The sequence below is a fragment of the Ascaphus truei genome, chromosome 20 (genome assembly GCF_040206685.1).
Source record: "Ascaphus truei isolate aAscTru1 chromosome 20, aAscTru1.hap1, whole genome shotgun sequence".
Lineage (NCBI taxonomy): Eukaryota > Metazoa > Chordata > Amphibia > Anura > Ascaphidae > Ascaphus > Ascaphus truei.
In genome coordinates, this window is record NC_134502.1 from 17,837,114 (window position 1) to 17,857,749 (window position 20,636).

The following is a 20,636-nucleotide window of genomic DNA, read 5'->3' on the forward strand; positions in this document are numbered from 1 at the left end:
AACCCTAGAGCAGGGCCGCAGAACCTTCTCATCTTCTCACGGTACTCCAGGGCAGGGCCAGCGAACCTTCTCACCCTCTCATGGAACCCCAGGGCATGGCCTCCGAACATTCTCCTCCTCTCACGGAACCCCAGGTTCGCGAACCTCATCCACTCATGGAACCCCAATGCAGGGCCTGCCAAACCTTCTTATCCTCTCATTGAACTCCAGGGTAGGGTCACAAACCTTCTCAACCTCTCACGGAACCCCAGGGCAGGGCTGCCGAACATTCTCATACTCACGGAACCCAAGGGTGCCTCGGAACCCCACTTGGGAAACACTGCTCTAACTCTTCTCCTCCCTCTTGTTGCCCTCATACTATAGTAGTTGTTTAGTATCTGTATTGCAGTAGGTGTGTTTTTGTATCACAAGTGGTGTGTGCTGTGGTCCCTGCACTCTTACTCTTTTCCTCCTCTGGATGTTTTTCGTGTTGCAGTTGTGTCACAGGTTGTGTGTGGTATGGTGGTGGGGTCCCTACACTTTCTTCCTCTTGTCCCTCCATGTTGTATAGTAGTTGTATAGAAGTGCTGTTTTGTCACAGGTGGTGTGTGGTGGGGTGGGAGCCTCCACACTTTCTACCTCCTCTTGGATGTCTCTCGTGTTCTGTAGCAGATGTGTTGTTTCACAGGTGGTGTGTGGTGTTGTGGCGGGGTCCCTCCATGCTTTCTACCTTGCCTCCTTCTGCTGGATGTCCCTGGAGGGTCTGGAACTCTACCTGATGCTGGTGACAGTCTTCGACTCCCACTATCTCAAGAAAAGACATCTCCTGGCGTTGGGATACGGAGTGCCCACTGTCATTGTGATCATCAGCGCCGCTATCAACCCGGAGGGATACGGGACCGAAACCCAGTGAGAGAGCCCAGAAAGGGAAGGGGGGATTAAGGGTGATCGTGGGGGGTGGGAGAGTGTGCTGGAAGAGAGGGGGAAGACATCAGAGAACATGGGGAAGGGAGGTAGAGCATGCAGGGGCATAGGGGGTGGACTACACGGGGAAGTGAGGGTGGAGAGAGTGATGGGAAAGGAGGAAGAGTTGGGAGCAAGAGTGTAGGAAGGGGAGGGAGATAGTGGGGAAGAGGAACAGAGAGAGTGCACTGGATAAAAGTGGGGTAGAGCGCAACTGTGGAGGGAAGGGAGAGTGTACTTACAGACATAATAGAGTGGCTGATAATTGGAGAAAGAGGGAGAGAACAGAGTTTGAATTCAGTGCTCTCTCTAAAATGTCTCTGCGTGGATTAACTGACTCTCTCCTTCACTGTCTCTCAGCTGCTGGCTGTCTCTTAAGAAACATTTCATCTGGAGCTTCTTGGGACCCATCTGTGTCATCATCTTGGTAACTACAAGAGACATCCCCCTGACTGCATGACACCCCCATCGAGACACCCCACCCTCTGCAAGACATTCCAAGACACCCCAATGCTTGCAATAGCTTTCCAGATGACCCGCCCCCAGCACGACAGTTCCCAAGACACCCTCAATCCCTTCAGGACAGCCCCTGAGACACCCCGCAAGACATCGCCTGACTATCTTTTTCCCTCTCAGATGAATTGCGGCATTTTCGTTCTCACGGTTTGGAAACTGGCGGTAAAAATGACATCGCTCAACCCAGACCAAGGGAAATATAAGAGGATAAGGTGACTATCTGTCTCTCTCGCTGCACACACTTTCTTATGGAAATATATACAGGTGGCCCTCGGTATCCAACGGTCCATTTTCCGTCCGCTGGACATATTATCCGACGTCGGAACCACGTATCCGACATGGACCCGCAATCCGACAGTCCGTTATCCGACGGCGGTTTGCGGGACGGATTGCAGCGGATAAGCGAGCACCGGCTGTGTATATATTTCAACTTCACTCCCATGCATTAGCCGTATCAATAACGAGGATACAACACAGGCATTTTTAGGTAGTAATACTTCTCCACAGTGCTAGCTTGGATCAAATAAAGGTAATATCAATTCCACCTATTGAGGTGGTAAACGATAAACCAATGTCGGGGTACTATATAAATACCCCATAACGCCACATCAACCATAAGGCCGCAACCATGGTGTTCCGTGACCGGATGTGTGGTGCGATGAAAAGGATGTGCCTCCATGAGGCTGTCCTTAGAGTGCGCGCGACCAGTAGCGCGGGCGCTCGCGATGCGCGAGGAAACAGATACATTTGTTTCTGTTGCACGATGGCCGGGTCACGCGAGCGGTTCGCCCGATGAGGGCGAACAAACTCCGTGACGTCACTGCCACCCCCAACCCCCCGACACGCCTCCCCATCGTGTCTACCCAGGCCACAGATTGCTGCAGGTAAAGGCGCTCTCACCATGGACGCGGCCTCGGATAACACGAAGACACAAACAAGATGAGAATCCGCAAAGGGAGTGGGGCAGGGAGACACCATGTCAACCGAAGCCAAATATATGGAATAGAACTAGAAGAAGTCGAAGACTATGTCCACCTTGGCCGGCAAACATCAAGGGATTGGAACCTTTCAAATGAAAGCAATAGGGGGACGAAGATAGCATGGAGCGCATTTGGAAGAAACCAGACTTTGTTTGAAGGGAGCCTTCTACTGGGCCTCAAGAAGAACGTTTTCGACCACTGTATCCTGCTCACATATGGGTGTGAAACGTGGACAATAAATGAGAAGATGATTCGGAAGCTTCAGACATCTGAGACATATGGAGAGATGCATGCTGGGTGTTACCCGAAGAGACAGGAATAAAAGAATGAATGGGTTTTTCGAAAACCAAACACAAGTCTGTGACATCATCGCAAGGGTGAAGAAAAGAAAATGGCGGTGCGCCGGACATATCGCAAGATGAAACGACCATCGTTGGACAGAGATGGTACTCGACTGGGTTCCAGAGGATGCAACAGTCAAAATTCTAATTAAAAAGCTCCAACACACATACCATATGCCCAAATATTTCATTAATTTCTATGTCTTTTCTTCTCATAAGTATGGGTCGTTTAATTCAATGTTTTGGCCAAAACATGTTAAATCTGCAGCCACGTCAAGGTATAAACCTGTGTTTTTTTAACCATTTTTTGCTTAAGGAACCCTATAACTATATTGTGAAATTCTGAGGAACACCTCTAAATGCCTTGGGGGAGAGCACAGAACCTCTACAACCGCTGCGCCCCCCCCTGAAAATTCTCCGTGTCTGATATCAGATGAATTCACATTCGCCCCTCACATTCAAAACATTTCTAAAACCTGCCGCTTTTTCCTCCGCAATATAACAAAGATACGCCCTTTCCTCTGTTGCTCGACTGCTAAAACTCTGACTCAGGCCCTCATTTTCTCCCGTCTTGATTACTGTAACCTCCTGCTGTCCGGCCTTCCTGCCTCTCACCTGTCTCCCCTACAATCTATCCTAAAAGCTGCTGCCAGAATCACTCTACTCTTTCCTAGATCTGTCTCAGCATCTCCCCTCCTGAAATCCCTCTCCTGGCTTCCGATCAAATCCCACATCTCACACTCCATTCTTCTCCTCACTTTTAAAGCTTTACACTCTTCTGCCCCTCCTTACATCTCAGCCCTAATTTCTCGTTATGCACCACCCCGACTCTTGCGTTCTTCTCAAGGATGTCTTCTTTCTACCCCCTTTGTACCTAAAGCCCTCTCCCACCTTAAACCTTTTTCACTGACTGCCCCCACACCTCTGGAATGCCCTTCCCCTCAGTACCCGACTAGCACCCTCTCTATCCACTAAGACTCACCTTAAGACACACTTGCTTAAAGAAGCATATGAATAGCACTGTGGATATTCTGAACACATCTACTATATATTTCTGAGTTCACTGTATGTCTGCGTCCCTAGCGGCAATCTCATTGGTCCCTTGGCCTGCCCGCCCCCGCACCTCTCATTGGCCTGAGGCAGAGTGACGGGCCAAACAAAAAAAGCAGGAAGCGCGGCCCTCCTGTTCAGCAGCAAACTCCAGTCTCCTCCTCCCTCGCGGCGCGGCCCGGGCCTCCTGCTCTCCCCCTCACATGCGCCGCTACCGTGGGAGCGGCCGGACGAGTGAGTGAGCGGCCTTCACCCCCCTTCACCTCCCCTCACCCACCCCTCACCCCCCTTCACCTCCCCTCACCCCCCCTTCACCTCCCCTCACCCCCCTCCACCTCCCCTCCACCCCCCCCGCCCCCGCCCCGGCGCCGCTACAGTCAGCGGGGGAGCGCGCGCCCGGGACTCAGTGGGGGTGCGGCCACAACAAGCTGCCTCCCGCCTCAGATCCACGTGGGAGCTGCCGGACGGGTGAGGGAGCTGCTGGACGGGTGAGTGAGCGGCCGGACGGGTGAGTGGCCTTCACCCCCCTTCACCTCCCCTCACCCTCCCCTCCCTTCACCTCCCCTCATCCACCCCTCACCCACCCCTCACCTCCCCTCACTCCACTTCCCCTCCCTTCCACCTCCACCTCCCTTCACCCCCCATCCACCTCCCCTTCACTCCACCTCCCCTTCACCCCCCCTCCACCTCCCCTTCACCCCCCTCCACCTCCCCTTCACCCCCCCTTCACCTCCCCTCCACCCCCCCTTCACCTCTCCACCCCCCCTTCACCTCCCCTCCACCCCCCCCTTCACCTCTCCTCCACCCCACCTTCACCTCTCCTCCATCCCCCCCTTCACCTCCCCTCCATCCCCCCCCTTCACCTCCCCTCAACCCCCACCTCCCCTTCACCTTCCCCCTTACAACCTCCCCCCTCCTCACCACCTCCCCCCACCTTCACCCCTTCGCACCACTTCCCCCCCTTCGCACCACCTCCCCCCCCTTCCCACCACCTCCCCCACTTCCCACCACCTCCCCCCCTTTCCCACCACCTCCCCCCCTTCCCACCACCTCCCCCCCTTCCCACCACCACCCCCCCCTTCCCACCACCACCCCCCCTTCCCACCACCTCCCCCCCTTCCCACCACCACCCCCCCCCCTTCCCACCACCACCAGATGCATTGTAAGGAACCCCAACCCTCTCTAATAGCGCCTGAGATCAGACGCAATGTAAGGAACCCCAACCCTCTCTAATAGCGCGTCTGAAATCAGATGCTTTGTAAGGAACCCCAACCCTCTCTAATAGCGCGTCTGAGATCAGATGCATTGTAAGGAACCCCAACCCTCTCTAATAGCGCGTCTGAGATCAGATGCATTGTAAGGAACCCCAACCCTCTCTAATAGCGCGTCTGAGATCAGATGCATTGTAAGGAACCCCAACCCTCTCTAATAGCGCCCGAGATCAGATGCACTGTAAGGAACCCCAACCCTCTCTAATAGCGTCTGAGATCAGATGCATTGTAAGGAACCCCAACCCTCTCTAATAGCGCCTGAGATCAGACGCAATGTAAGGAACCCCAACCCTCTCTAATAGCGCGTCTGAAATCAGATGCTTTGTAAGGAACTTCAACCCTCTCTAATAGCGCGTCTGAGATCAGATGCATTGTAAGGAACCCCAACCCTCTCTAATAGCGCGTCTGAGATCAGATGCATTGTAAGGAACCCCAACCCTCTCTAATAGTGCGTCTGAGATCAGATGCAATGTAAATTCTTCTGTATTTGGTACAATATTCAAAAGACCTGCAGATTGCAGGAACCCTTCAGGGATACCTGCAGAGACTTGTAGAAAAGCACAGGTATGGATCCTTTCAGCAGGTATCTACACTACCAATGTTATACTGTCCTGTCCTGCACTGCACGGAGAGAGGAGGAAACAATAACGATAGAGAGCATGCAATGCATTACACGTCTGCAGTGGCTCAGGGGGTTACAATACAGCGCCCCTATAGGGGAGCACTATGTTCTATGGGGGAGCTACAGTGGTGTCCCAAGAGATAATGCTATTTCTTAGGGCTCTTCTGATTATTATTTTTTTACCTGCGCTGTAGATCACATATTCCTCCTAAATGTTAACCCCTTAGGCACCGCGTACGTGTCGCACATCCCATGCTATTGACTATATCTCATTGTTTCGTTTCCATGCAGTGGAGGAAATACAAAGGGCCCAGTATAACATTGGTAGTCCAGGGCCGGCTGATGGGGTGTGTACTTTGACATGGGGCCGCGGCTTAAAGCTGCAGACCAAGCAATATCCTACGTGTGGTTTTTTTAATCAGTTCTGTACTATCAGAAAATCCTTTTAGCATTTTTCTTTTAAAAACAACTCTGGATGACATTTTTAATGTATTATAATGTAACAAGCATTTTTTTTTGTTTCTATAGCAACCATTCACGTCACGTCCCCTTCCTCTTCTGAAACAAGCTCTGGCACACCCCTTTTTGAGCCCTGCTCTCTCTAGCAGTGCACCAATTGTATCTAGTGACTGCTTGGTCACATGATCTTCCTCACAAAACTTTGCATCTTTGGTCCTCTTCTGCTGCACTGACAGCCATTTAGTGAACCCCTGCCCCCCCAAGCCAAATCTTCACCGATCGGTCACAGAAGAACGGATCAATCGGCCACTTAGCTAATTACTTATTGTGTGGATTGTATTGATGCACATATTAAAGGGGAACATTTAAAAAAAAACCCTGGCAGCTTGTACCGCTGCTTCAACTTTTTTTACCGCCAAAAGTAGACTTGAACGACTCATACTCATGACAAGCAAAAGCCTGTAGAACTGACTCAAATGTGTCCTAGTGTATGTGCCTTGGGGCTTCTTGGTTGACGATTGTATAGATGAGGTCACTTTCCCAGCAGCGCTCCAACCGGCACGATGGAATAAATATATTGGGCGTGTGGGGGTTTCAGGTTTGCCAAGATTGTGTCTCGTCTAATTGTGGATGCCCAGGGATTGTATTGTATGTCTTTATTTATATAGCCCCATTAATGTACATAGCGCTTCACAGTAGTAATACACGGGGTAATCAAATAAATAACAGATAATATAAATAACAGATCATGGGAATAAGTGCTTTAGACATAAAAGTAACATTAAGGAAGAGGAGGGATATCAAAAAGGACCGAGACGGGAGGAGGCAAAATGCGTCGGAGCAGCGAGAGGAGAGAGGCAACAGCAGTACTTGGAAGATCATGGAGGCCTTTTCCAACGATGGATTGACGTGGGCTTGATCCACACGGACCAGATGTATAGGATAAGATCACGGTGACCACCACGGTGGCCCAGCTCTGTATATTTTGGTGCGATGTCTCAACTCCATATCTTCTCTCAGTAATCATAGGGGCCCTATCATGGTCCTTTTCTTCTCCCTCCCCTAGGTCTCAGTGATCCAGCTGTGGTTGGGGGGGGGGGGGGGGTCCCTTCTCCATCCTCAGTGACTGCACTATTAGGGTGCTTGTGGATCCCCTCTCAGGGTCAGCCGTTACCCAGCTGTGTATTAGGGTGCTGCTGAAGCCCCCTCTCACTCCCTTTCCTCTCTCAGGACTCTCACAGTGACTGCTGTGGCCCAGCTCTGCATATTAGGGTGTTGCTGGGTGCTGGGATTCCTGCAGTTCGGCCCGGGCTCCCTGGCGGTCTCCTACGCTTTCTCCATCCTCAACTCCCTGCAGGGTGTGCAGATCTTCCTGCTGCATTGTCTGATGCACCGCAAGGTGAGAAGGGGGGACGGGGAGGAGAGGCACGGAGGAAGAGTGCAAAAGAGGGGAGTGGAGGAGACAGGGAGGGGGAAGACGAGAGTAACAAGGGAACTTGAAAAGGGAGGGGGATGAGTAGAGAAAGGGGGGAGAGAAGGAAAAAAAAGGGATGGGGGGGGTAGATGAGGAAAGACTGAGAAAGAAATGGATGGTTAGGGGTAAAATGAGCAGTGGGGGGGGGGGGGGGGGGGAGAGATGGGTAGGCCATTTTCTGTATCTTTCCACCGAGCCCCGTCTGTCCGTCCCCTGGCGCTGATTCCACTGTCACAAAACTAGTCCTCCCCCCCCCCCCCTGCAGGTCCGGAGCGAGTACTCACACTGGTTCTGCGCCTTCGCTCACCTGAAGACCCCCAGCAGATACTCGGAGTTCAGCAGCAACAGCGCCACCGCCACACACAGCAGGGTAAGAGAGGGGCGCAACCCTCGGCAGACCACCCAGGGGAGGTGTGGGGGTAACAGAGCTCCGCTCTGCAGGGCCAACTTCTGTCCTGAAGGACCACCACCACCACCTGGTGAGGTTCTCAGGATATCTTTGCCTCAGCACAGGTGGCTCAATTGTTGACAGCCACCTGTGCTGAAGCAGGTGGAATCCAGACCTGTTGGTGGCCCGTGACAGGACTTGGCCAGCACTGCTGTAGAGGGAGGGGGTTTGCTCTGCGGGTCCCTGAATACCTCTGTTGTCTCCTCCCACAGGCTAAAAACGCCAACAAGGACTCCACCTTATAGGAGACCTGCACCTCCCCCCCCCCAACTTCGGTACGACCACCTCTTCTTCCTGCAGAGCATCGCGCGCTTATTCACGTTCGGTGTGCAGTGTGTGAAAAGGCCCATGTGCAGATAAGATCGTAAGCTCTCTTGCCGAGGAACCCCAGTCCAGTGTGAAATCTTGTACCATTTGTATGTTTGGGGGTTACATTTTCATTTAGGACCAAGCCCCGATCACTGCATCGGCTCCATTAGAGTTCCACCCCCCGTCATTGGGTCCCTTTGACCCTGAAACCCCCCCCCCCCACATGCTTGTCACTAGGTCACTTTGCTCATACAAAAGGCAGATGGAGTAATAAAAAAAGTTTAATTTTTTTCCCCTTTACACAAAAAAAATCAAAGTCATTCATAATAAAAAAACAACCCAGAGACAAATAAAACCAGAGACTTCATTCGCTGCGTCGTGAGGGGCCCCCGGTGAGGGGCGCAGCTGAAGAGAAGGGGCGGAGACAGCGGGAACGGACACACGGGCCAAGTTATCGGCTCTGCTCAACTGCAAAGAGAGAGGAGGAGTGTTAGAGGGAGGGACAGACACACACAGAGACTCAGACACACACACACACACACACACACACACACACACACACAGAGAGAGGAGTGTTAGAGGGCTGCACAGACACACAAAGAGAGGAGTGTTAGAGGGAGGGACAGACACAGACACACAGTAAAGGAGCAACCCAGGTAATAGCCTACGTTTATGTTTTTTAAATACAGGCATACCCCGCTTTAAGGACACTCACTTTAAGTACACTCGCGAGTAAGTACATATCGCCCAATAGGCAAACGGCAGCTCACGCATGCGCCTGTCAGCACGTCCTGAACAGCAATACCGGCTCCCTACCTGTACCGAAGCTGTGCGCAAGCGGGGAGACTATAGAGCCTGTTACACATGCGTTATTTACATCAGTTATGCACGTATATGACGATTGCAGTACAGTACATGCATCGATAAGTGGGAAAAGGTAGTGCTTCACTTTAAGTACATTTTCGCTTTACATACATGCTCCGGTCACATTGCGTACGTTAATGTGGGGTATGCCTGTAAATCAGTTCTGTAGTATTGGATAATACTTACTACTGTACCCTTTATTTTACAAATTCAACTCTTAAGGCTGTTTTACGAGTGTTAATACACTGAGCATGCGCTGATTTCTATAGCAGGGTTTAGCACATGCCCCAGCAGTGCAAGATCTTTGCAACACTTTCCTGTTTGTTGCCGATGTTCCCAGCAGTTTAAGCTGCAAACTGTAGCAATAAATAATGTTACCTTAGTAACATAAGAATACATTGTAGCTGCTGAGTTATTGATTGAAACAGAAAGGCGGCCATTTAGTGAACCCTGGGAAGCAGGATCGTTGCGGGTGAACCAATCGATCGGCAGCTTGGGTAATTAGTTTTCAATAAGGTAATTAATTAAATGTGGCATCTATTAAAACAAAACATTAAGCTGCTTGAACTGCCTCTGACTGTTGTGAAGAATACAAGTGATATACGCATGTATTTTATATAGCAATATTACAGCTGCATCACTAACAGCATATACACAGCACACCATATAACTATATACTCACTGTAAGTGGATATATCTATCTCCTCGGGCAGTTCCCCCACGTTGACTTCAAACCGGTCTTGAACGTCATTGAGTATTTTGGCGTCCCCTTCATCAGATACAAAGGTCACAGCCAGCCCCTTAGTGCCGAACCTGCCCGCTCGGGCCACCTGAGGGGGGAAGAGAGGGGTATTATGGACAGAAGCAGCACCCGGGAGCGGGAAGCGTAAGGAACAGAGCCTGGTTTAACTTGCATATTGAGCTTGGCTTTGATAGGGAGGAGTACCCAGAAGCCTTTGCATGCCGACCCTAGCCTCACGACGCATGATTCCGGAGTCACAGGCCACATGAAGCGCTCGTTGCGGGTGGGGCTCTTACCCTGTGCAGGTAGGTGTCGGAGTCCTCTGGCATGTCGTAGTTGAACACAATGTTCACTCTCTCGATGTCCATGCCGCGGCCGAAGAGATTGGTGGCGACCAGTATCCTGCGCTGGAAGTCCTTAAACTGCTGGTACCGGGAGAGTCTGCAGGGGGGAGACGGAAGGAAGGGCCACGGTTAGAGAAGCCTTCCACCGCACGGACAAGCCTCTTCCACGTCCAGGCTCCTCCCCGACCACACCAGCAAAGCTCCCAACACCGTATATACATGCCCTTCATCTCTGTGCCATGCTACGTGTAGCTCCTCTTCTCCCACAGGCCCAACCACCACCCATTAAACTGGCCCTGCCCCGTCTCACCTCTCCTCTTGAGCCATGCCCCTGTGAATAGCGATCGCCGGGAAGTTCTGCTCCACCAAGAGCTGAGCCAGAGCCACACAGCGCTGCACGGACTTCACGAAGATCACCACCTGCCGCCGGGAAAGAGTGTTAGCGACACTGGACAAATACATCTCTCTCTCTCTCTATATATATATATATATACACACACACACACACGCGACGGACAGTCGGACGCACAGACAGACACCTCAAGCTCCATTCATTTACTCTTATCTTTTCGGCTCATTCATACACTCCCACCAGCTCTGGAAAGGGCCCAGAGAACAAGAGGTCTCCTCTCTCAGGCTCCCTGTATCTATACACACACTTAGACAGCTCCCAAGTACAAACCTGGTTGAACTCCAGCACGTCCAGTAGATCAAAGAGCTTGCGATTCTTCTCGCTGTCTTTCAGCTTGACGTAATATTGCTGCAAACCATGTAGTGTCAGCTTCGTCTCATCGTCCACGAAGACCTCCATGGGCTGAGGAGACAGGAACAAGGTTACCCCGGGACTCCCAAGAGACCAGCCAGCCTCTACCTCCCTGGGTGACCGTGACAGATATGGGAGCTATGGGGGCATGGAGCTTCTTCCCACCCCTGTAGGTGGGCAAAGGGACCCATATCCCACGGGGTCCTGTCCCACTTCCAGGTGACTCACATCCTGCATGAACTTCCTGCACACAGGGCGGATCTCCTTGCTGAGGGTGGCACTGAACATCATGCACTGCTTCTCGTGCGGGGTCAGGCGGAAGATCTCCTGCACGTCCCTGCGCATATCTGAGGGAAACCAGGAGGGAACACGTTACACGCTGCAGAAAGTCACATGTATGACGGCCAAGACATCCAACATGCAGGATAACTCACTCCTCCATCTCTCACTGTCCCACTTCTTCCCACCCCACGGCGCCCAGGCTTGCTCACCCAGCTGCTCGAGCATCTTGTCGCACTCGTCCAGCACAAAGTGTTTGACGTTCTTCAGGCTGAGGGTCTTGTCTCTGACCAGCGCCAGAATGCGGCCCGGGGTCCCGACCACGATGTGCGGACAGCTTCTGCGGATCACGTCCTCGTCCTTCTTAATGGAGAGACCGCCGAAGAACACGGCCACCTGGGAACGGGAGAGAGGGGTCAGAGAAAGACGAGACCGCCGAAGAGCACGGCCACCTGGGAACGGGAGAGAGGGGGTCAGAGAAAGACGAGACCGCCGAAGAGCACGGCCACCTGGGAACGGGAGAGAGGAGTCAGAGAAAGACGAGACCGCTGAAGAACACGGCCACCTGGGAACGGGAGAGAGGGGTCAGAGAAAGACGAGACCGCTGAAGAACACGGCCACCTGGGAACGGGAGAGAGGGGGTCAGAGAAAGACGAGACCGCTGAAGAACACAGCCACCTGGGAACGGAAGAAAGGGGTCAGAGAAAGACGAGACCGCCGAAGAGCACGGCCACCTGGGAACGGGAGAGAGGGGTCAGAGAAAGACGAGACCGCCGAAGAACACGGCCACCTGGGAACGGGAGAGAGGGGTCAGAGAAAGACGAGACCGCCGAAGAGCACGGCCACCTGGGAACGGGAGAAAGGGGGTCAGAGAAAGACGAGACCGCCGAAGAGCACGGCCACCTGGGAACGGGAGAGAGGGGGTCAGAGAAAGACGAGACCGCCGAAGAGCACGGCCACCTGGGAACGGGAGAGAGGGGGTCAGAGAAAGACGAGACCGCCGAAGAACACGGCCACCTGGGAACGGGAGAGAGGGGGTCAGAGAAAGACGAGACCGCCGAAGAACACGGCCACCTGGGAACGGGAGAGAGGGGGTCAGAGAAAGACGAGACCGCCGAAGAGCACGGCCACCTGGGAACGGGAGAGAGGGGGTCAGAGAAAGACGAGACCGCCGAAGAGCACGGCCACCTGGGAACGGGAGAGAGGGGTCAGAGAAAGAGGAGACCGCCGAAGAGCACGGCCACCTGGGAACGGGAGAGAGGGGTCAGAGAAAGACGAGACCGCCGAAGAGCACGGCCACCTGGGAACGGGAGAGAGGGGTCAGAGAAAGACGAGACCGCCGAAGAGCACGGCCACCTGGGAACGGGAGAGAGGGGGTCAGAGAAAGACGAGACCGCCGAAGAGCACGGCCACCTGGGAACGGGAGAGAGGGGTCAGAGAAAGACGAGACCGCTGAAGAACACGGCCACCTGGGAACGGGAGAGAGGGGTCAGAGAAAGACGAGACCGCCGAAGAGCACGGCCACCTGGGAACGGGAGAGAGGGGTCAGAGAAAGACGAGACCGCCGAAGAGCACGGCCACCTGGGAACGGGAGAGAGGGGTCAGAGAAAGACGAGACCGCTGAAGAACACGGCCACCTGGGAACGGGAGAGAGGGGTCAGAGAAAGACGAGACCGCCGAAGAGCACGGCCACCTGGGAACGGGAGAGAGGGGTCAGAGAAAGACGAGACCGCCGAAGAGCACGGCCACCTGGGAACGGGAGAGAGGGGTCAGAGAAAGACGAGACCGCCGAAGAGCACGGCCACCTGGGAACGGGAGAGAGGGGTCAGAGAAAGACGAGACCGCCGAAGAGCACGACCACCTGGGAACGGGAGAAAGGGGTCAGAGAAAGACGAGACCGCCGAAGAGCACGGCCACCTGGGAACGGGAGAGAGGGGTCAGAGAAAGACGAGACCGCCGAAGAGCACGGCCACCTGGGAACGGGAGAGAGGGGTCAGAGAAAGACGAGACCGCCGAAGAGCACGGCCACCTGGGAACGGGAGAGAGGGGTCAGAGAAAGAGGAGACCGCCGAAGAGCACGACCACCTGGGAACGGGAGAAAGGGGTCAGAGAAAGACGAGACCGCCGAAGAGCACGGCCACCTGGGAACGGGAGAGAGGGGGTCAGAGAAAGACGAGACCGCCGAAGAGCACGACCACCTGGGAACGGGAGAGAGGGGTCAGAGAAAGACGAGACCGCCGAAGAGCACGGCCACCTGGGAACGGGAGAGAGGGGGTCAGAGAAAGACGAGACCGCCGAAGAGCACGGCCACCTGGGAACGGGAGAGAGGGGTCAGAGAAAGACGAGTCCGCCGAAGAGCACGGCCACCTGGGAACGGGAGAGAGGGGGTCAGAGAAAGACGAGACCGCCGAAGAGCACGGCCACCTGGGAACGGGAGAGAGGGGTCAGAGAAAGACGAGACCGCCGAAGAGCACGGCCACCTGGGAACGGGAGAGAGGGGTCAGAGAAAGACGAGTCCGCCGAAGAGCACGGCCACCTGGGAACGGGAGAAAGGGGTCAGAGAAAGACGAGTCCGCCGAAGAGCACGACCACCTGGGAACGGGAGAGAGGGGTCAGAGAAAGACGAGACCGCCGAAGAGCACGGCCACCTGGGAACGGGAGGGGTCAGAGAAAGACGACACCGCCGAAGAGCACGGCCACCTGGGAATGGAAAAGAGGGTCAGAACGAGACCGCCAAAAAACATGGCCACCTGGGAACAGGAGAGGGCCAGAAAAAGATGAGACCGCCAAAAAAAGGACTGACACCTGAGGGGATGAGACTTGGCCATAAATAGGCCCCTTTAGAACAATTTGTACAATGTAGCGTTATAGACCACATCATGTCTATAGGGTCGGCCGATCCCTCACCTTGACAGCGGGCATATACTTGGAGAACCGTTCATATTCCTTGCTGATCTGGAAGGCCAGCTCGCGCGTGTGACACATGACCAGGACGGACACCTGTCCCTCCACGGCCTCGATCTGCTGCAGGGTGGCCAGGACGAAGACCGCCGTCTTCCCCATGCCGGACTTGGCTTGGCACAGGATGTCCATGCCCAGGATGGCCTGAGGGATACACTCGTGCTGGACTGAAAGAGAAGGGGGGGGGGAAGAGGCGACGCCATGTGAGGAGGCACCAAGAGGACAACGTGTGGGAGGAGGGGAGAGAGAGGTGGTGAGGCACTGGTAGGGGGGGGGGGAAGTGGTGTGGGGCACTGGTAGGGAGAAGAGGTGGTTTGTTAGGATGTGCCTCACAGAGGGGGGCTAGTAACCTACCTTTAGTGCAGAAGGGTGTGAATCTGCCTCCCAGTGGGATAACCACCTACCCTCGACAGACTAGTGTGTGGATCCACCTATATGGAAAGCAATAACCCACCCTTAGCTGGGTAGTGTGCTTATCTGCCCCCTGGTGTGGCAACAACTTACCTTCAGAGGGATGTTCAAAGCCGCAGTCCACGATGGCTCGGAGCAGCTCGGGTTTGAGGAGGAAGTCCCGGAAGCCGGAGCTGTGGATGGACACGTAGGATCCTTTCACCTCCTTTCTGCCTGTGGGGGCCGGTGTCTCTGTAGGTGCCTGAGGCTCGTCGTCCTCTTCGTAATCCAGCAGCTCGTTCTCAACATCCTGCTCCGTCATGGTGTCTGCGAAAAATGCCAACAATAAACACACGATGACAAAACCGCTCCGACAGTGTGAAACCCCGGGAGGTCGATGATCAGCACACAACACCCCCCCCCCCCCCGGCAGCCTCGTTCCCCCACGTCCCGCTCAGTCAGGGTTCCCGAGATGGGGGGAGATCAGCGAGAGTGCCGGGGGGAGGAGGAGAGGCCGGGGATCAGCGAGAGTGCCGGGGGGAGAAGAGGCCGGGGCAGGGGGAGGAGAGGCCCGGGGGAGACGGAGGAGAGAGGCCCGGGGGAGACGGAGGAGAGAGGCCCGGGGGAGACGGAGGAGAGAGGCCCGGGGGAGACGGAGGAGAGAGGCCCGGGGGAGACGGAGGAGAGAGGCCCGGGGGAGACGGAGGAGAGAGGCCCGGGGGAGACGGAGGAGAGAGGCCCGGGGGAGACGGAGGAGAGAGGCCCGGGGGAGACGGAGGAGAGAGGCCCGGGGGAGACGGAGGAGAGAGGCCCGGGGGAGACGGAGGAGAGAGGCCCGGGGGAGACGGAGGAGAGAGGCCCGGGGGAGACGGAGGAGAGAGGCCCGGGGGAGACGGAGGAGAGAGGCCCGGGGGAGACGGAGGAGAGAGGCCCGGGGGAGACGGAGGAGAGAGGCCCGGGGGAGACGGAGGAGAGAGGCCCGGGGGAGACGGAGGAGAGAGGCCCGGGGGAGACGGAGGAGAGAGGCCCGGGGGAGACGGAGGAGAGAGGCCCGGGGGAGACGGAGGAGAGGGGCCCGGGGGAGACGGAGGAGAGGGGCCCGGGGGAGACGGAGGAGAGGGGCCCGGGGGAGACGGAGGAGAGGGGCCCGGGGGAGACGGAGGAGAGGGGCCCGGGGGAGACGGGGGAGAGAGGCCCGGGGGAGACGGAGGAGAGAGGCCCGGGGGAGACGGAGGAGAGAGGCCCGGGGGAGACAGAGGAGAGAGGCCCGGGGGAGACGGAGGAGAGAGGCCCGGAGGAGACGGAGGAGAGAGGCCCGGGGGAGACGGAGGAGAGAGGCCCGGGGGAGACGGAGGAGAGAGGCCCGGGGGAGACGGAGGAGAGAGGCCCGGGGGAGACGGAGGAGAGGGGCCCGGGGGAGACGGAGGAGAGGGGCCCGGGGGAGAGGGGCCGGGGGAGACGGAGGAGACGGGCCGGGGGAGACGGAGGAGAGAGACGGAGGAGAGAGGCCGGTGGAGACGGAGGAGAGGGGCCGGGGGAGACGGAGGAGAGGGGCCGGGGGAGACGGAGGAGAGGGGCCGGGGGAGACGGAGGAGAGGGGCCGGGGGATCAGTGCGAGAGTGTGTCTGGGGGGGGGGGGAAGGAGGGGGAAGGAGGGAGACGGAGGGAGACGGAGGGGGAAGGAGGAGGGGGAAGGAGGAGGGGGAAGGAGGAGACGGAGGAGGGAGAAGGAGGAGGGGGAAGGAGAGGCCGGGGGAGACGGAGGAGGAGACGCGGGGGAGACAGAGGAGGAGACGCGGGGGAGACAGAGGAGGAGACGCGGGGGAGACAGAGGAGGAGACGCGGGGGAGACAGAGGAGGAGACGCGGGGGAGACAGAGGAGGAGACGCGGGGGAGACAGAGGAGGAGACGCGGGGGAGACAGAGGAGGAGACGCGGGGGAGACAGAGGAGGAGACGCGGGGGAGACAGAGGAGGAGACGCGGGGGAGACAGAGGAGGAGACGCGGGGGAGACAGAGGAGGAGACGCGGGGGAGACAGAGGAGGAGACGCGGGGGAGACAGAGGAGGAGACGCGGGGGAGACAGAGGAGGAGACGCGGGGGAGACAGAGGAGGAGACGCGGGGGAGACAGAGGAGGAGACGAGGGGGAGACAGAGGAGGAGACGCGGGGGAGACAGAGGAGGAGACGCGGGGGAGACAGAGGAGGAGACGCGGGGGAGACAGAGGAGGAGACGCGGGGGAGACAGAGGAGGAGACGCGGGGGAGACAGAGGAGGAGACGCGGGGGAGACAGAGGAGGAGACGCGGGGGAGACAGAGGGGGAGACGCGGGGGAGACAGAGGAGGAGACGCGGGGGAGACAGAGGAGGAGACGCGGGGGAGACAGAGGAGGAGACGCGGGGGAGACAGAGGAGGAGACGCGGGGGAGACAGAGGAGGAGACGCGGGGGAGACAGAGGAGGAGACGCGGGGAGACAGAGGAGGAGACGCGGGGGAGACAGAGGAGGAGACGCGGGGGAGACAGAGGAGGAGACGCGGGGGAGACAGAGGAGGAGACGCGGGGGAGACAGAGGAGGAGACGCAGGGGAGACAGAGGAGGAGACGCAGGGGAGACAGAGGAGGAGACGCAGGGGAGACAGAGGAGGAGACGCAGGGGAGACAGAGGAGGAGACGCAGGGGAGACAGAGGAGGAGACGCAGGGGAGACAGAGGAGGAGACGCAGGGGAGACAGAGGAGGAGACGCAGGGGAGACAGAGGAGGAGACGCAGGGGAGACAGAGGAGGAGACGCAGGGGAGACAGAGGAGGAGACGCAGGGGAGACGGAGGAGGAGACGCAGGGGAGACGGAGGAGGAGACGCAGGGGAGACGCAGGGGGAGACGCAGGAGGAGACAGTGGAGGAGACGCAGGGGAGACAGAGGGGGAGACGCAGGGGAGACAGAGGGGGAGACGCAGGAGAGGCCGGGGATCAGTGCGAGAGTGTCTGGGGGAGAAGATCCCTGGTCTCTCCAGGCCCCCGGCCCGTCCCCCTTCAGGCCCCCGGCCCGTCCCTCTCCAGGCCCCCGGCCCGTCCCTCTCCAGGCCCCCGGCCCGTCCCTCTCCAGGCCCCCGGCCCGTCCCTCTCCAGGCCCCCGGCCCGTCCCTCTCCAGGCCCCCGGCCCGTCCCTCTCCAGGCCCCCGGCCCGTCCCTCTCCAGGCCCCCGGCCCGTCCCTCTCCAGGCCCCCGGCCCGTTCCTCTCCAGGCCCCCGGCCCGTTCCTCTCCAGGCCCCTGATCCCCGAACTCTCCCGCTCCAGGCCCCGGATCCCCGAACTCTCCCGCTCCAGGCCCCGGATCCCCGAACTCTCCCGCTCCAGGCCCCGGATCCCCGGCCTCTCCTACCCCCGGATCCCCGGCCTCTCCTACCCCCGGATCCCCGGCCTCTCCTACCCCCGGATCCCCGGCCTCTCCTACCTCCGGATCCCCGGCCTCTCCTACCTCCGGATCCCCGGCCTCTCCTACCCCCGGCCTCTCCTACCTCCGGATCCCCGGCCTCTCCTACCTCCGGATCCCCGGCCTCTCCTACCTCCGGATCCCCGGCCTCTCCTACCCCCGGAGCCCCGGCCTCTCCCGCGCGCCGCTTCCCGCTCACCTCGCTTCCTTTCCGGCTTCCTTCCTCGCTCAGGTCACGTGCTCCGCGCGCTCTTCACTTTATCAAAGCGCTCAGACCGGAAGCTAGGCCGCAATATATAAAAGATACCCCTTCCACTTACTCTCCGCGGCTCCTGACTGGCCAACGCTCTATGAGAGCCGGCCCCCCGGCCCTGCACTGATTGGTTACCAAGCCTGCAAGTAGGCGGAGCTATCTTCGCGCGTCAGCGAGGGGGGAGGGGTCCTTTGTTGAAGCATACTCGGCGTCTGATTAGCCAGCACGTGAGGCGGGACTGCTGTTTCAACCAATAGGTATTGACATTACATTTCAATGCGTTGTGAGAATTGGGTTTTTTTCAGCAAAGCTTTATTGAAACGAGTTGTTGACACAAACAAAGCTGCCTTCAACTAACTTTATTGATACCTGATAATATAACACAAATGCGTCAGGAAGGCTTTATATAAAAAAAAATGCAAATAAAGCTTTATTGAGACTACACATAAATCACAATAAGCAAATGATGCAGTATTAATACATCAATATATCACCCCCCACTCCCTTCATATTGTAAAACCACCCAAGTCTTTGCTGCACGGGAGAATTCATATGATGTTCCCCCAAATAAAGATGGCTATCAGCATACCACTGATGTTTATGTTTTTTTAATCGCTCAAACACTCCGTCCGTCTCGCTTGCAGCATTAGGCCTGTAATATAGTGCCTGCGCGTGTCAATTCTAATTGGCTGTGTTAGCCAGACGTTTCTATACTAGGGACGCGCACGGCTGTGAGCGGTGATGCGGCAGACCAGGGAAATTACAATAACATTGTATTTTCACGCTGCTGCCATCCCACGAACCAATCACAGCGCGGCCTAACGCCCCCTAACCATGCGCGTCACCGCTTGCAGCCTACCAACTAAACGCGCAGTTATAGCATGGGTGCGCAAACTTTTCCGCGTGCGCAACCCTGCCTGCTCTCCTCGGCGACTCGCACCCCCCATCCACCTCGGCCCTGGCATCAAAGGACACCCGGGGTCATGTGACGTCACGTTGCCATGGATATCTATCTATATGTGTTTATCTATCTATCTCTATGTGTCTATCTATCTATCTAGATGTAGCCAGGTCCCCCTCTTACCTCCGGGCAGCGCGATGGGGACGGTGCGGTGGGGAAGATTGCGGCTGTGTGCGGGTGCCATCGGGGTTGGGCGTGGGGGAGATTGGGTCGCTGGAGATCCGCGGTGGTACCTATTAGAGGGCGGCGCCATCTTTAAGTCCGTCACGCATGCGCATTGAAGCTCGCGCATGCGCAGTGCGAGATAGTGTGGCGGCCAATAGGAATAGGCATAGTGAGGGGACTACAAGGCCCAGCACCCTCAGGGGCTGCTAGGCATGTGTTGCAGGAGGACCAATGGGGCTCCTGGAAGCGCGGAGGAGAGAAGTAGATATATTTGGCGCGCGGAGACACCACGCCAGTCGGGACCAGAACAGAGAGGGTGAAGGTAATGACCAGGGAGCGGTGCTCCACTGGACTAGGCCAGATTTACCCCCAGGTCCAAGATAGATCCCCCGACTCATTGTAGATGGTGTATGCTGCAGGGAAAGGCCTTAGATAGACACCCTTCCCCAGTAGTGTGTCAGTGAGAGACATCGGCAGCAGGACATTGGATCTGAAGGTGAAGTGCGGCCTGAAGTCTGTGTGAGCAGAGTAAGGCCACATTATCAGAGACTATTTTAAAGGGGTACAATCCAGCTGGCATACGCCTACGGATCAATACAGCATAGGAACCGGTAGATTGCGGTGCAGAACCACGTCGCGGATCCACTGAGTTCTTTGCTTGTTGACCTGGTCTGGACTGAGACCAGGGAGGTATTATTCACGTGCACCAACGGCCCAACACACTATGGGAAGCGCTGTCCCACACATGCTCTTTGGGGAGGGACTAGTTTGTGGGCACTAAGGGGTTAAGTGCCCAGGCACTCCAGTATTTGGGGGTTACACCCGGGAGGTGTTATTTTGCGGGTGCTGCCTTGCATGGCCGTGTTAGGCTTGTCGTGTATTACACGTGTTAGTAAATACTGTTATAATATACCTGCGTGTAATTACTGTGTATATTGGTTCCTGTGAGGGGCTCCTCCCACTACGCTGGGATCCCCCGCAGGTGGAGGCGCTGCACCGAGACGATAATTATACCACCCCAGGCTCCCTGTGGCGGAGGCTTGGGCCCTCTGTGAGCCAACAGGTAACGGCAGCACC

General features: G+C 56.8%; 2 protein-coding genes across 5 annotated transcripts in view; one reads left to right on the forward strand and one right to left on the reverse strand.

Annotated features, from left to right (window-relative positions):
* ADGRE5 (adhesion G protein-coupled receptor E5) overlaps nt 1–8,767 on the forward strand; it is a 97,738-nt gene extending 88,971 nt beyond the window's left edge. For all 4 annotated transcript variants that reach the window (XM_075577357.1, XM_075577359.1, XM_075577358.1 and 1 more), the window contains 6 exons: nt 668–888; nt 1,303–1,369; nt 1,579–1,670; nt 7,412–7,580; nt 7,921–8,025; nt 8,316–8,767. In XM_075577357.1, the coding sequence (XP_075433472.1) occupies nt 668–888; nt 1,303–1,369; nt 1,579–1,670; nt 7,412–7,580; nt 7,921–8,025; nt 8,316–8,348 (687 nt within the window). In that variant the 3' untranslated portion in view covers nt 8,349–8,767. The remainder of the gene's footprint in view (nt 1–667; nt 889–1,302; nt 1,370–1,578; nt 1,671–7,411; nt 7,581–7,920; nt 8,026–8,315) is intronic.
* On the reverse strand, nt 8,678–18,539 carry DDX39A (DExD-box helicase 39A). Its single transcript, XM_075577361.1, has 10 exons — nt 18,380–18,539; nt 14,870–15,082; nt 14,312–14,532; nt 11,617–11,800; nt 11,354–11,472; nt 11,045–11,176; nt 10,673–10,782; nt 10,315–10,459; nt 9,959–10,106; nt 8,678–8,880 (listed from the first exon to the last, which is right to left on the reverse strand). The coding sequence occupies exons 2-10, from the start codon at nt 15,075–15,077 to the stop codon at nt 8,864–8,866; spliced, it is 1,284 nt and encodes a 427-aa protein (XP_075433476.1). The 5' UTR covers nt 15,078–15,082; nt 18,380–18,539; the 3' UTR covers nt 8,678–8,863.
* Between the last annotated feature and the right edge of the window lie 2,097 nt (nt 18,540–20,636).

What these genes read in the sequence shown, in the direction of transcription:
- DDX39A (XM_075577361.1), bottom strand. Translation starts at nt 15,077, where the DNA reads ATGACGGAGCAGGATGTTGAGAACGAGCTGCTGGATTACGAAGAGGAC. An exon ending in CAAGATGCTCGAGCAGCTGG is followed by an intron (nt 11,473 to 11,616) that starts GTGAGCAAGCCT and finishes GGTTTCCCTCAG; the next exon opens with ATATGCGCAGGGACGTGCAG. An exon ending in ACGTGCTGGAGTTCAACCAG is followed by an intron (nt 10,783 to 11,044) that starts GTTTGTACTTGG and finishes TCCCGGCGGCAG; the next exon opens with GTGGTGATCTTCGTGAAGTC.